The 15,977-nt window shown below is 38.4% G+C and overlaps 1 protein-coding gene across 1 annotated transcript; it reads left to right on the forward strand.

Moving 5' to 3' along the window:
- The first annotated feature begins 1,505 nt into the window (after positions 1-1,505).
- On the forward strand, positions 1,506-2,474 carry LOC102273353 (olfactory receptor 7A17). Its single transcript, XM_005904163.2, has one exon. It carries the CDS (start codon positions 1,506-1,508, stop codon positions 2,472-2,474), a length of 969 nt encoding a protein of 322 aa, XP_005904225.1.
- Positions 2,475-15,977: the final 13,503 nt, after the last annotated feature.

Consider the following 15,977-nt stretch of genomic DNA (forward strand, 5'->3'; position numbering starts at 1 on the left):
CCAGGAAAGGATACTGGACTGGATTGCCATGCCCTTCTCCAGGGGAGCTTCCCCACTCCCGGGTCAAACCCAAGTCTCTTAGGTCTCCTGCATCTGCTGGCAGGGACTTAACCACTAGCACCACCTGGGAAGCCCATTTAGATACTTTATGTGCACATACAATTATTTGTGCAGAAGGTCTGAAAGTTTGTACAGTTCTGTGGTAAAATCTGTGTCAATTTTATGTTCTGCCCATTATTGGGTTTTTTTTTTAACTGAAGCAATTAAGTGTTCACCTAAATATTCTTCACTTGTGAATCCTTACCTTAATCAAAAATGAAAATGAATGTTCCTCTTCATACTCAATGTTAATAAGCCACACTTTATGCATGCTTTCAACTACTTTCCTCATCTTTATTCCTTATACTTTATTCCTTATTCTTATTTTGATCTTTTAAATTTAGAACTATCTCTAAAAGTTGCATCATGTTGGGGTTCCTCTTTACCTTTGTCAATTTTCTTCCATATGCAGAATTGAATACATATATTTCTATCTAAAAGGAAATTATACACAGATAGTGCTCCCATCTCATATTTTAAAAACTGTTAAATTATTTTATTACCATATCTTTGCAATCCAAAATTGAAGTCATTATTAAGTTATAAGTACTGTATTATATTTTCTCTTAGAATTTTAGTTTTGATTTTTCCTTCAACTGTCTTTTGTATAGGTGTTTTTAATATTTAATTTCATAAAGTGCTGAAGATACATAACAGCAACAAAGGACCCCTTGAGACTTGAAGTTTCAGCAGCAGCAGCAGGGAGACCACCTTGTTCCTCAATATTTTCTGACACCATTTGTCCTCACTCTTCCTCCTGCTCATTTCTCTCATCCCCTGGCTTCTTTTTTAGACTGGGACATTTTAAACAAGCACCCTCCTCAGGGCTTCACTTTGATTTCCCCTTGCCAGGCACACACTTGCCAGGTATGCTCATCCACTGTCTCTTTCTTCCCTGATGTCTCTGTTCAAATATCGTCTTTTTTTCAGGTCTTGCTTAAATATGCATTAAAAAGTAGCACTCCCTTTTCACTCTCTCCCTTATACATGCTTTTGTTTTCTTTGTAACACTTCTCACCATCTGGCAAGCTATATGATTTTCATTTGCTTACATATGGTCTCCATAACCAGCTTTTGAGAGCTTCTGTTTTTTGACACCCTACACTCCTTTCATAGACATTACCTGGAACATTGTCCTAAATCAATTTATATTTTTAAATGCATGAAAGAATTTCTCATTAAAACTGCAAATGTGTGACATCTCTGAAAAAAATGAGAAAAGCACAAGTTTGCTTCTTAGAGATGACACAGGAGTTTCTCTAAAGTGAACCAAATCCATAAACAAATATTGAAATTAATTTCCTAATGGGAAACTTCAAATGGAAGCACTTGCACTGTGACTAATGTGCGTGTGTGTGAAAATTAGTCGTGCTATTTTCCCCTTTTCTGTTAGTCACCTCCACCACATGGCACAAGGGAATCAAACAACAGTTTCAAAATTTCTTCTCCTGGGATTTTCAGAGGATCCAGAACTGCAGCCCCTCATATTTGGGCTTTTCCTCTCTATGTACCTGATCACAGTCTTTGGAAACCTGCTCATCATCCTGGCCACCATCTCTGACTCCCATCTCCACACCCCCATGTACTTCTTCATCTCCAACTTATCCTTCGTAGATATCGGTTTCACCTCCACCACCATCCCAAAGATGCTATGGAACATCCACACCCAGAGCCAAGTTATAACCTATGAAGCCTGCATCTTCCAGATGCATTTTTTCACACTCTTTATAGGACTGGACATCTTCCTCCTGACCGTGATGGCCTATGACCGCTTCGTGGCCATCTGTCACTCCCTGCTCTACACAGTCATCATGAACCCCTGGCTCTGTGCACTGCTGGTGCTGATGTCCTGGATCATCAGTCTCCTGCATTCCTTGTTAGAAAGTTTAATGGTGCTGCAGTTGTCTTTCTGTACAGTCTTAGAAATCCCTCACTTTTTCTGTGAACTCCATCAAATGATCCAACTTGCCAATTCTGACACTTTTCTCAGTAACATGATAATGTATTTTGTAGCTGTGTTCCTGGCTGGTGGTTCCCTCTTTGGTATCATTTATTCATATTCTAAGATAGTGTTCTGCATACGTGAAATCTCATCCTCTCAGGGGAAGTATAAAGCACTTTCCACCTGTGCATCTCACCTCTCAGTTGTCTCCTTATTTTATTGTACAGGTTTAGGAGTGTACCTCAGCTCTGCTGCTACCCACAGCTCACATTCAAGCGTAACAGCCTCAGTGATGTACACTGTGGTCACGCCTATGCTGAACCCCTTCATCTACAGTCTGAGAAATAAAGATTTAAAGAGGGGCCTGAAAATGCTCTTTGGAAAGGAAAATATAAAAGTGTCTATTGTCCTAGGGCTTGAGAAGTTCCTGTGATAGCAGAGCTCAAAACCTGAGCCAAATATTGCCAGTCTTTGATCAGATTATGAAAGTAGAACATGCCTCTTCTGCTTTTCTTGGAGTTTATATTTCAACTTCTCTATACAATTTATTTAACTCATTTTTAATATTTATGGTATTTCTGATATTCAAGAGTTTTTCCCTTTTTTAATTTTTGTACTCAATTGTATTCCCAACCTTGGAGGTGAAATATTTGAAAATTCCCATTTATTGCAAGGAATTTCTTAAGAATAATTTCTTCTCAAATGAAATATATCATACTGAGTATTTTTGCTTGTGGTTTGTCTAAAAGAGTAAATATGAGCTGTAAAAATCCTATGAACCAGAAAACTTCTCTATAAACAGCTATTTATAAGTTTATAACAGAGGAAAACCTGAGGCCACTCTTTTTCACTTTTGTTAACATCATTCTTTGCACATCACTGCCTTAATTGGTCTTCTTGATTATCCAAACCTTAACACATTGATTGTTATCACTGATCAAGGTTACTTTTCTATTCATTAGGATCTTATTCTACTACATAGCTTGTATCCGCTTGAGGCAGGAGGTAGATATCCATCCCCCACCCAGGGTAAAGCAATTGGAGATTAATCCCCTGTACACCGAAACTCTAAGATGAGAACAACAGGAAACAAGAGAGGAGGCTGGACCTTGCTCAGACCACATATTTCTGATTCCTGAAGTGAGGAGATGTCCCCAGTCACACACAGGTGTAGAAAGGCTCCTCGGAAAGGGGAGTGATGTCAAGGGATGCTCTACCCACAGGCCTCTTTGGTAGAATCCATCTTGGCTAAGAAATGGATGTGCACACATGGGAGGATTCTGGGATATACCATATATGGACTGTGAACCAGGTAAATCAAAATGATTGGCCAAAGAATACCAGGAAGAAATGTTCCATAAAAGAAATTCAAATTGCCACAAGGGTGCAACTCAGAGACCCTCTGAGTCTACCCATGTGTCTATCCACAGGTACTGCACTCTTTTTTTTCTCTTAATAAATAAAAATATTCTTAAAAAATACTTTTCCTCTTTAAAAAGTGTTTTTTCCACTTACTTTTCTTTTGAAAATTTTTTTCTGCAAAACTGAAGGGCCAGGGCCCTTGTCTCTGACTACTGGTCTAGTGTCTAGGATTCATTGCTCTCACCACTGTAACCTGGGCTTGATCCCTGCCTAGGATTCCAAGACCCACTTCAAGCCATCACAGGCTGAGTAGGATCACACTGCATCTATCATGATAAAAGTGATAATAAAATACGTGCCTCAAAGTAGAATCTATACAGAAAGACAAGTATGAAAAATAGATTGATATAATATGGCCTTAGAATAGATTTGACTTTAAATATAATGAAGCAAAATACTAAGTCATTCATCTTGTTGTTGTTGTTCAGGCGCTCAGTCGTGTCCAAATCCTTGCAACCCCATGGACTGCAGCACACCAGGTTTCCCTGTTCTTCACCATCTCCTGTAGCTTGCCCAAACTCATGTCCATTGAGTTGATGATGTCATCCCACCATCTTATCTTGTCATCCTTCTCCTCCTGCCTTCAATCTTTCCCAGCATCAGGTCTTTTCCAATGAGTCAGTTCTTTGCATCAGGTGGCCAAAGTATTGGAGCTTCAACCTCAGCATCAGTCCCTCCAATGAATATTCAGGAGTGATCTCCTTTAAGATTGACTGGTTTGATCTCCTTGCAGTCCAAGGGACTGTAAAGAGTCTTCCCCAGCATCACAGTTCAAAAGCATCAGTTCTTTAGTGCTCAGCCCTTCCTTATGGTCCGTTTATTACATTTATTACTATGCAAATATTTTTTCAGAGAGTTCATTAATTGAAATATGCACTATCAGTATCATTTGTAAGGCCTACTCATTGAGCTGAAGGACTGGAATCATATTTTGGTTTTCTATTAAATCATTTTATTGTTTCTGTTTAAAAATTGAAATTGCTTCCACAAAATATGATTCCTTCTATTTCTCTAAATGAAATGTTGCCCACTCTTTAAAATTGTCACAACTGTTAAAAGGATCACGAATGATCAATATCAACATCATTCACTGTGTATCATCTTCATAATCAAAGGATGACTCACTAGAAAGCTTGAATTCCTGTTCAGGTATGTGATTCATGAGCAAAGATGTTGTGCAAACATCCATGTCCTTCCAACTCCTCTATGTGACCTCAAAGGGACACCAGTGGAGTCACTTTTTTGTAAACTTGTATGAAGTAAACTTGAATAACAGAGAATCATGAATGTTATCTTCAAATTCCAGGAAAAATAATGTCTGGAAGAAAGAGAATCAGGTTACTACAAACGCCCTCAGTTCTGTCTGATTTGATTATTGTTTCATGTATGCTCATCTCAGGCACTAAGTCATGTCTGACTCTTTGTGACCTCATGGACTGTAGCCTGCCAGGCTCCTCTGTACATGGGATTTCTCAGGCCAGAATACTGGGGTGGATAGCCATTTCCTTCTCCAGGGGATTTTCCCGACCCAGGAATCAAACCCAGGTCTCCCACATTGGCAAACAGAGTCTTTACCACTGCGCCATCAGAGAAGCCCATCTATAGGATTTCCCAAGCAATTATTGTTTCAGTTATTGTGAAACCGAATGGGACCTTGTGGGGTTTCCCAGGGGCAGACACACACACCCTGTGTCCAATACCTCTTGTTCATAGAAAAACTTTAGTTTCTTAGATCTTCCCCAAGTTCCAAGCAGCAAATTTAATCAAAGAAGTGAGAACATTTAGAAACAGAGAACAGTCAAACGGAAAAAAATGATAATTTAACCATAAGACAAAGTCAAGGACGTTTAGTTCCTCCTCAAGGGCTATAGCTCATATACTAAATGATATCCTTGCATTGTTTTGCAGATACTAAAATTCCCACTCAGTGGGAGAATATTAACTACATGCTGACCACAAGCACATAGACCTCAGATCTGTTGGAACCAAAAGACTGATGACTGAGATTCCCAAAAAGATCACCCTGTTACCTCACCAACAAACAATCATGATAACTTTGCACAAGCTGATCACATATCCTGTGAGTTTCTCCTCACACTGTCTTTAAAAATGCTTAATACAGAGTGAACTAAGTCAGAAAGAGAAAAACAAGTATTACATTAATGCATGTTTGTGAAATCTAGGGAAATGGTACAGATGACCCCTTTGCTGGGCAGGAATAGAGATGCAGATATAGAGAACAGACATGTGAATGCAGGGCAGGGGAGGGAGCGTGGGGTGAATTGAGATTGCCTATACACACTACCATGTGTGACATAGAGAGCTAACAGGAAGCTGCTGTATAACATGGGGCTCAGCTTGGTGCTCCATGATGACCTAGGGGGTGGAATGGGAGGGAGGTCCAAGAGGGAGGGAATATATGTGTACATACAGCTGATTTACTTTGTCGTACAGCAGAAACTAGCACAACATTGGGAAGCAAGCATATCTAATTAAAAATAATAATAATAACAATAAAGTTTATACCTAGATAACTTGAAAATGGATAAGTAAATAAATAATTAATAAAAAATAAAAACACCTCCTGAAACATTTATAGATTATGAAATGTTATGTAACCAGGTTGATCTTGTGTATTATGTTAACTTGCTGTATTGAAATTTGTATCTGTTTATTTATATATATATATATATATATATATATATATATCATTTGAAAACATACATGCATCCCAGTGCTCATTGCAGCACTATTTACAATAACCAGGACATGGCAGCAACCTAAATGTCCATCAAAGGAAGAATGGATAAAGATGTGGTACATGTATATAATGGAATATTACTCAGCTGTAAAATGCCATTTGCAGTGACATGGATGCACTAGAGATTGTCATATCATGTGTATGTGGAATGCTAAAAAAAAAAAAGGTACAAATGAATCTATTTGCAAAATACAAATAGAGTCACAGAACAAACCTATGATTACCAAGGGGGAAATGGACAGAAGGGATAAACTGGGAGATTGGGATTGACATACATACTATCCATAAAATAGGTAATTAATAAGGGCCTACTGTATAGCACAGAGAACTCTACTCAGTGCTTTGTGGTGACCTAAATGGGAAGGAAATCCAAAAAAGAGGGGATATATGTTTGCTGTACAGTAGACACTAACATAACATTATAAAGCAGCTATACTCCTATAAAAATTTTTTAAATAAATATAAACAAAGTTTTTAAATCCAGGGGATAAAATGTGAATTGTCTTAACTTAATTCACTACTTTGATATCCACACATGAAAGTTTCTTTTTTCCCGTTAGAAAAAATGTCTCTTGTCTCTGTCAAATGTGACTATGCTCCAGACCTGACCCTGGAATGCACACTAGAAATCTTTAATCATGATAAATTTATTAAAGTATAACTACATGCCATATTCTGTACTCATTTAATGTGTACAAATTGAAGAAATTTAAATGTCATTTGCTAATTAAGACTATATACTACCTGCTTCTATATACACAGTTGAAGAAGGTATATAATAAGTTTTATATAATTAAGTTTTCACTGCTGTGTTATGTACTTACTAAAAATTTAATCCCCCCGGCCTTTTTCTCCTTAATTATGGAGATAATATGGAATAACAAACATAACTTCTGAGAGATGTTGAGAGAAAAAATGAAATCTGTAAAAGTACTTGTGCACTCCAAAGAACACAGTCAAGGGCAAGGAATATGTATGTCTGTGCATTACTTGTTTACATTTTTCTCTCAAATAAACACACTCATACACATATATGTAAATACAAACAGTTTCATTTATAATTCTACCTATTATGTTAAAGAAACCTCGACAGAAATTTGGAAGGTAAGTAAATGAAAATATTGAATATTTGAATTGCAATGAAATTCATGGATTGTAGAACTTAATACAAAAAGACATAAAAATCATGAATGTGTCATGTTACTTTGAATAGAAATTAATATTTCTATCTTAATGCCTCAAAGTCAGAACCACACCTATATTCTATATTTATGGAATGGGGAATTCATTGCATTAGATAATGGGGAAAACATCTCCAAATTGACTAATTTTCTTCTTCTACTATTGTGAGGTTTCAACAATAAACAAAGCTAGTGGAGGTGATAGAATTCCAGTAGAGCTATTTCAAATCCTAAAAGATGATGCTGTGAAAGTGCTGCACTCAATATGCCAGAAAAATTGGAAAACTCAGCAGTGGCCACGGGACTGGAAAATGTCAGTTTTCATTTTAGTCCCAAAGAGAGGCAATGCCAAAGAATGCTCAAACTACTGCACAGTTGCACTCATCTCACACACTAGTAGGGTAATGCTCAAAATTCTCCAAGCCTGGCTTCAACAATACGTGAACTGTGAACTTCCAGATGTTCAAGCTGAATTTAGAAAAGGCAAAGTAACCAGAGATAAAATTGCCCAAATCTGCTGGATCGTCGAAAAAGCAAGAGAGTTCCAGAAAAATATCTACTTGTGCTTTATTGACTATGCCAAAGCCTTTGACTGCATGGATCACCACAAACTGTGGAAAATTCTTAAAGAGATGGGAATACTGGATCACCTGACCTGCCTCTTGAGAAACCTATATGCAGGTCAGGAAGCAACAGTTAGAACTGGACATGGAACAACAGACTGGTTCCAAATAGGAAAAGGAGTATGTCAAGGCTGTATATTGTCACCCTGCTTATTTAACTTGTATGCAGAGTACATCATGAGAAATGCTGGGCTGGAAGAAGCACAAGCTGGAATCAAGATTGCCGGGAGAAATATCAATAACCTCAGATATGCAGATGACACCACTCTTACAGCAGAAAGTGAAGAAGAACTAAAGTGCCTCTTGATGAAAGTAAAAGAGTAGAGTGGAAAAGTTGGCTTAAAGCTCAACATTCAGAAAACTAAGATCATGGCATATGGTCCCATCATTTCATGGTAAATGGATAGAGAAACAGTGGAAATAGTGGCAGACTTTATTTTTTGGGTCTTCAAAATCACTTCATATGGTGATTGCAGCCATGAAATTTAAAGACGCTTACTTCTTGTAAGAAAAGTTATGACCAACCTAGATAGCATATTAAAAAACAGAGATGTTACTTTGCCAACAAAGGTCCATCTAGTCAAGGCTATGGTTTTTCCAGTGGTCATGTATGGATGTGAGAGTTGGACTATAAAGAAAGCTGAGCGCCGAAGAATTGATGCTTTTGAACTGTGGTGTTGGAGAAGACTCTTGAGAGTCCCTTGGACTGCAAGGAGATCCAACCAGTCCATCATAAAGGAGATCAGTCCTGAATATTCATTGGAAGGACTGATGTTGAAGCTGAAACTCCAATACTTTGGCCACCTGATGTGAAGAGCTGACTCATTTGAAAAGACCCTGATGCTGGGAAAGATTGAAGGCAGGAAGAGAAGGGGATGACAGAGGATGAGATGTTTGGATGGCATCACCGACTCAATGGACATGAGTCTGAGTAAACTCCAGGAGTTGGTGATGGACAGGGAGGCCTGGCGTGCTTCGGTCCATGGGGTTGCAAAAGAGTCAGACACAACTGAGTGACTGAACTGAACTGAATCCATGGGAAACTAAATGACTATATTGAGAAAGTTAAAATCAGTTCCTGTGAACCATATTTTATTGGATAAAATGTGGGCATTACATTCCTATGCTGCTTTAACAAATTACTATACTAATGGCTTGTGGCTTTCCAGGTGCCACAGGGGTAAAGAGTCTTCTTGCCAATGAGGAGATGCATATTCGATCTCTAAGTTGGCAAGATCCCCAACTTGTTTATATTTGGAGTAAACATTTCCTACATGGAGTAGGAAATGGCAACCCACCCCGGTATTCTTGCCCAGAAAATCCCATGGACAGAGAAGCCCAGTAGTCCATGGGGTCACAAAGTGTGGGACACGACTGAGCACTGAGCATGCATATTAGTGGCTTAAAAAAACTAATGTAGAGATCAGAAGTCAAAAGTCATCTCTTTGGGCTAAATATAAGATGGCTGTAAAAGTGATCCATCAGGACACTCCAGGGAAGAAATGCATTGCCTTCCTAGATCACTTCCTGGGGATTACCTGCATTGCTTGTCTCATGGTCATTCCTTATCTTCAAAGGCAGTAGCATCTCTCTGACTCTAATATTTCTCCTCTTTCCACAACATTTAGGGGACCACTGCCATTATTTATACCAATCTGGATAATCCAAGGTAATCTTCTCATCTTAAGGACAATGTTTAGCAAATTTATTTTATCTGCTAACTTTATGTCAGCTAACATATTCAAAAGCTCTTAGGATTAGAATGTAGACATCTTTTTGAGACCCTTATCTTGTCTATTCAAAGTCTTTTTCTGATATATATTATTTGATGTCATTCAAGAGCCCTTGTAGAATTGAATACAGAATTTATTAGGGCTTTTGCAGTGAGTGAAATATTTTTCTTACAAAAACTGCACAAAAAATGAATTTTGGTATAGACCTAAACTTATCAATAACTAATTCTAACACAGGATCATAGCCTTGTTAAAAAGTGACCCACAGGACTTCCCTGGCTGTCCAGTGGTTAAGACTTCACCTTCCAATACAAGTGGTGCAGGTTCTTTCCCTGGTCAGGGAGCTAAGATACCACATGGCTCAAGGCCAAAAAGACCAAAATATAAAACACAAGCAATTTTTTAAAAAAAAAAAAAGTGGCCCTCAGAGCGGGACCTGCAGTGTCACACCTCTAGGAGTGCTAGAAATGCAGAGTGCTTGGGCCCACTGGAAGACATACTCACTCAGAATTTGCACTTGAATTAAAATGCCTACTGATTTGTATGCACAGTGAAGTGGAAGTAGTGTTGATGTAAAATGTGTTTTCTCTTGTTCTTGCTGTTAACATTTGGGGCAGGATAATTATCTGTGCTGAGTGCTGTCCTGTGTGTTATGGCTGTTTAGCAGAATCCTTTCTGACATTGCCCAGGAGCAAAACCACCTTTGGTTGAGAACCACAATCCAGAGTTTGAGAACAGGAAGCCACCTAATAGGATTCAGTCAAGACTCCATCTCAAAAGTGGCTTGTAATTTTCATCAGAACATTAAACACCTCTAAACCTCACTCCTGAAATGGAGGATGGAATTATCATAGTGCTATCTCACAGAATGTTCTCTAAACATTAAACAAGATCATCCCTGTAATGTGCTAAGGTAGGTTATGGTGCTTGACAAAATCTAAATATGTCTCATAACTTACAAACATATTTAATTAGGTGCTAATTGATAGATCCAACTTCAGATATAATTTTAAATTCTTAAAGGTTTTAGCAAAAGCGTCAGGAAACCAAGGACTGTGTTGCCCAATGAATTACATTAAAGGAACAAAGTCGCCCTCTCACAAAGAGGGAAATAATAATTTTCTAAGGGTACCACAGACAGTGTTCCCACCACAGGTTAACATTTTGAGACCCAAGGAACCTATTGCCCCAGCCTCACACATTGCGGAAAGCTAAACTCATGGTTAGAATAAGATTCTGGGAGTTTAGATCCCTGGCAGGCAAGACAGTTAATGGAGGAGGATTAATAAAAACTGAATTCTTGGGGCTTCCCTGGAGGTCTAGTGGTAAAGAATCTACCTGCTAATGCAGAGGACATGGATTCCATTCCTGGTCCAGAAAGATCCCACATGCCTTGGAGCGACTAAACCCATGTGCCACAATTACTGAGCCTGCACCCCAGGCCAGGGAGCCACAACTACTGAAGCCCGTGTGCCTGGAGTCTGCACTCCACAACAGGAGAAGCTGCTGCAGTGAGAAGCCCACGCACCACAACTAGAGAGCCAGTGTGCAGCAGCAAAGACCCAGCACGACCAAAAATAAATAAATAAATCTTTTAAAGAAAACTGAATTTCCCAGGCTTATAACCTGACATCCTGAGAACAAAGACTCAGCAGGAAAAATCCTATCTTGTCCAGACCAAGTCCCATAAGGGAATCATGTACACATAGGTAATTGTGATATAAGGGAAATGTACCCCAGGAGAAAACATAGAGAACTATAACTATTTTGTCTACTGTATCACTGAGCTTCTAACACCTGGGCATGGAGGAGATACAGGTTTTATTCTGGAGTCCTAAATCTGGCTAAAGGACAATGCTTAATCTATTTTTGCTCTCTTGTCTCGGGACAGAGCTTCAGTCTCTATCACCAACCATCCACTAAGAGATTTCAGACTTCCACACAGAGAACTTCCTCTCAGAGTTCCCAGGCAGGTGAGTCCAAGAGCCCAAAAGACACTGCAGGGAAGGGTCAGAGAGAAAGAAAGAAAGCATGTCTGCATGAGGTCACCTGAGAATCAATTCAGCCTAACCCAAAACCCAGAAACTGTTTGCTTGCTTGATCAAATATCAATTTACTTGAATAATGCTTAAAGTGAAGGAAACACTGAAAGCAGTAAGGCAGTGTTCGGTGATGCCAATTAAATGATAGGAAATCAAGCACAATTAGAATAGCAAAGAGAGGTTAAAGTGCTTCCAGTAAAAGTAGGACATATGCTGCATTTGCAAATCCGTCCTTTCATTGTGAGGGTTGTCTTTTCATCTTGCTTATGGTTTCCTTTGCTGTGCAAGTTTTTAAGTTTAATTAGGTCCCATTTCTTTATTTTTGCTTTGTTTTCATTACTCCAGGAGGTGGGTCAAAAAAGATGCTGGGTGATTTCTGTCAAATAGTATTCTATTTGTTCTCCGTTAAGAGCTTTAGACTGTCCAGCCTCACATTTACATCTTTAATCCATTTTGAGCTTCTTTTTGTGTGTGGTGTTAGGGAGTGTTCTCATTTCATTCTTGTACATGTTGCTGTTCAGTCTTCCCAACACCACTTTGAAAAGACTGTCTTTTCCCCATTGTATATTCTTGCCTCCTTTGTCAGAGATTAGATGACCATAGGTACTTAGGTTTCTCTCTAAGTTTGCTATCCTGTTCCATTGACCCATATGTCTGTCCTTGTGCCAGTACCATATTGTCTTGATTACTGTAGCAGAGCTTTGCAGTATAGTCTGAAGTGAAGGACCCTGATTCCTCTAGCTCCATTTTTCTTTCTCAAGATTGCTCTGACTATTCGGAGTCTTTTGCATTTCCATACAATTTGTAAAAGTTTTTGTTCTAATTCTGTGAAAAATGCCATCAGTAATTTGATACAGATTACCCTGCATCTGTAGATTGCTTTAGGTCATCTAGTCATTTTCACAATATTGAGTAATACTCTTTCAATCCAAGAACAAGGTTATTCTCTCCGTCTGTTTCTATCACCTTTGATTTCTTTCATCACTGTCTTAGACTTTTCTGAGTATAGATAGTTGCCTCCTTGGATATGGTTTCTTCCCTGATATTTTATTCTTTTTGTTGCAGTGGTTCCTTAATTTCTCTTTCTGATCTTTTGTTGTTAGTGTATAGGAATGTAAGATGTTTGTGTATTAGTTTTGTATCCTGCAACTTTACCAAAGTCATGCATTAGCCCTAGTAGTTTTCTGGTAGCATCTTTAAGATTTTCTATGTGCAGTATATGCAATCAGTAATATGTAATCAGTAATATGCAATCAGTGATAGCTTTACTTCTTCTCAATCTGGATTCCTTTTATTTTCTAACCAATTTTATTGAAACAAATTTCATCACATAAACTCAACCATGCAGAAAAGTCAATGTTTCAATAAGTATGATTTTAGCAGCTGAAATAGAAGCATTTGTTAGTGCAGTGTTTGCTTTTTGAAACCTCTAATTCCTCAGACTGATCCTGTTTTTTAGAATTCCATATTTAATATCAATTTATGGCAAGTAAGATTACATATTAAAAACATCTATAAAGATTCTACAGTTTTGCATTGTGGGTTGCTGTGCAAACAAGAAAAATAAGTTAAATAATATGAAAGGTATGCAAGATATGGGCTGCCCAGGTGGTTCAGTGAAAAAGAATCTGCCTGCCAATATAGGAGACACGTGTTCGAGCCCTGCGTCAGGGAAGATCCTCTGGAGAAGGAAATGGAAATCCAACCCAGTATTCTTGCTTGGAGAAGCCCCATGGACAGAGGAACCTGGCAGGCTACAGTCCATGGGGTTGCAAAAGGATCAGATACTACTTAGTAACTAAACAGCAACTTAGCAAGATAGAAGGCAGGAAAGAATATCTAAAAATTTGGGTTTTAATTAGAAGTGTTCATGTCAGATAATAAGGCGGGGCTTTTTTTACCATAAAGATATTACTAACTGATTTAGCTGCCTGATTAGTATTTCCACACATCACTGCATATTTAGTGACAAAACATCAAAGATACCTAGAAATGTGGAATCCCTCATGTGCTCTAACTGTTGATATTTTATCTGGTATAAATATAGCTCAGCTTGAATGAATATATTTGTTGGAATGTTAATACAACAAACTTAAACTCAAAGGTTAAGAACAGGAAGATTCAATTTCTTGGCACACAAAATAATAGTGGCTGAAAGTTGGTGACTTGTGTCACTATTTATTTTACTTGCTGATCAGATGAGCAACTAGATAAGTGAACATTTTTCTAACATGCCTTAAAAATGTTATAGTTCGAAGATGTACTTTTTTAAGCTATTCTGTATAAGGTTTTGTTTTGTCTTTCATCTTTTTTTACTTTTATACAAAGGCAGCATTTTCTAAGATATTTTGTTCTGTGTTGCAACCTTTTTTTGGTTCTTTTAAACTGTGATATGGCTTCCCTGTCAGTTGGTAAAATAGCTCACTTGGTAAAAATCCACCTGCAATGCAGGAAACCCCAGTTTGATTGCTGTGTCAGGAAGATCTGCTGAAGAAGGGATAGGCTACTTGGTATTCTTGGGCTTCCCTTGTGCCTCAGCTGGTAAAGAATCTGCCCACAATGCGGGAGACCTGAGTTCGATCCCTGGGTTAGGAAGATCCCCTGGAGAAGGGAAAGGCTACCCACTCCAGTATTCTGGCCAGGAGAATTCCATGGACTGTATAATCAATCCATGGGGTCCCAAAGAGTTGGACACGACTGAGCGACTTTCACTTTCAAGCTGTGATAGGATGGTAACTGATGTCTTTCATTTTGTTTAACTGATACAAAACAAGCTAGCATCTGATCAAAAATATTTCATAAAATCTTTCTTAATCTATCAAAAGGTGCTTTGATGAGTTTTTCTTTGATTTGTAGAATTAGGACGGAATTGTTGACTTTATTGGCTACAGTTGCCATCACTTTTTTCTGTGATAAAACTACTGAAATTTTCTTTCCTGGGTAAAGAAATATTGCCTAATGATGTCTGCTGCTTGTTTCAGGGCTTGTCCTGGAGCGATACTGTCTACATCTATGAATATGAACATGCTATTTTGTGTGTCACCATTGGTTTTGCTTCTTTTTTTGTTTTGTAGTATCTTGCTCTTCATACCATTTCTGTCCTTTATCGAGCCCATCTTTCCATGAAATGTTCTCTTGGTATCTCTAATTTTCTGGAAGAGATCTCTAGTCTTTCCCATTCTGTGGTTTTCCTCTATTTCTTTGCATTGATCGCTGAGGAAGGCTTTCTAAACTCTCCTTGCTATTCTTTGAAACTTTGCATTCAGATGCTTATATCTTTCCTTTTTCTCCTTTGCTTTTCACTTCTCTGCTTTTTACAGCTATTTGTAAGGCCTCCCCAGACAGCCATTTTGCTTTCTTGCATTTCTTTTCCACGGGGATGGTCTTGATCCCTGTCTCCTGTACAATGTCACGAAACTCCGTCCATAGTTCATCAGGCACTCTATCAGATCTAGTCCCTTAAATCTATTTCTCACTTCCACTGTATAATCATAAGGGATCTGATTTAGGTCATACCTGAATGGTCTAGTGGTTTTCCCTACTTTCTTCAATTTAAGTCTGAATTTGGCAATAATGAGTTCGTGATCTGAGCCACAGTCAGCTCCAGATCTTGTTTTTGCTGACTGTATAGAGTTTCTCCATCTTTGGCTGCAGAGAATATAATCAATCTGATTTCGGTGTTGACCATCTGGTGATGTCCATGTATAGAGTCTTCTCTTGTGTTGTTGGAAGAGGGTGTTTCCTATAACCAGTGTGTTCTCTTGGCAAAACTCTATTAGCCTTTGCCCTGCTTCATTCCGTACTCCAAGGCCAAATTTGCCTGTTACTCCAGGTGTTTCTTGACTTCCTACTTTTGCATTCCTGTCCCCTATACTGAAAAGGACATCTTTTTTGGGTGTTAGTTCTAAAAGGTCTTATAGGTCTTCATAGAACCATTCAACTTCAGCTTCTTCACTGTTACTGATTGGGGCATAAGCTTGGATTACCGTGATATCGAATGGTTTGCCTTGGAAACGAACAGAGATCATTCTGTCATTTTTGAGATTGCATCCAAGTACTGCATTTTGGACTCTTTTGTTGACCATGATGGCTACTCCATTTCTTCTGAGGGACTCCTACCCATAGTAATAGATATAATGGTCATCTGAGTTAAATTCACCCATTCAAGTCCATT

Source organism: Bos mutus, chromosome 7 (genome assembly GCF_027580195.1).
Source record: "Bos mutus isolate GX-2022 chromosome 7, NWIPB_WYAK_1.1, whole genome shotgun sequence".
In the NCBI taxonomy this organism is placed as follows: Eukaryota; Metazoa; Chordata; class Mammalia; order Artiodactyla; family Bovidae; genus Bos; species Bos mutus.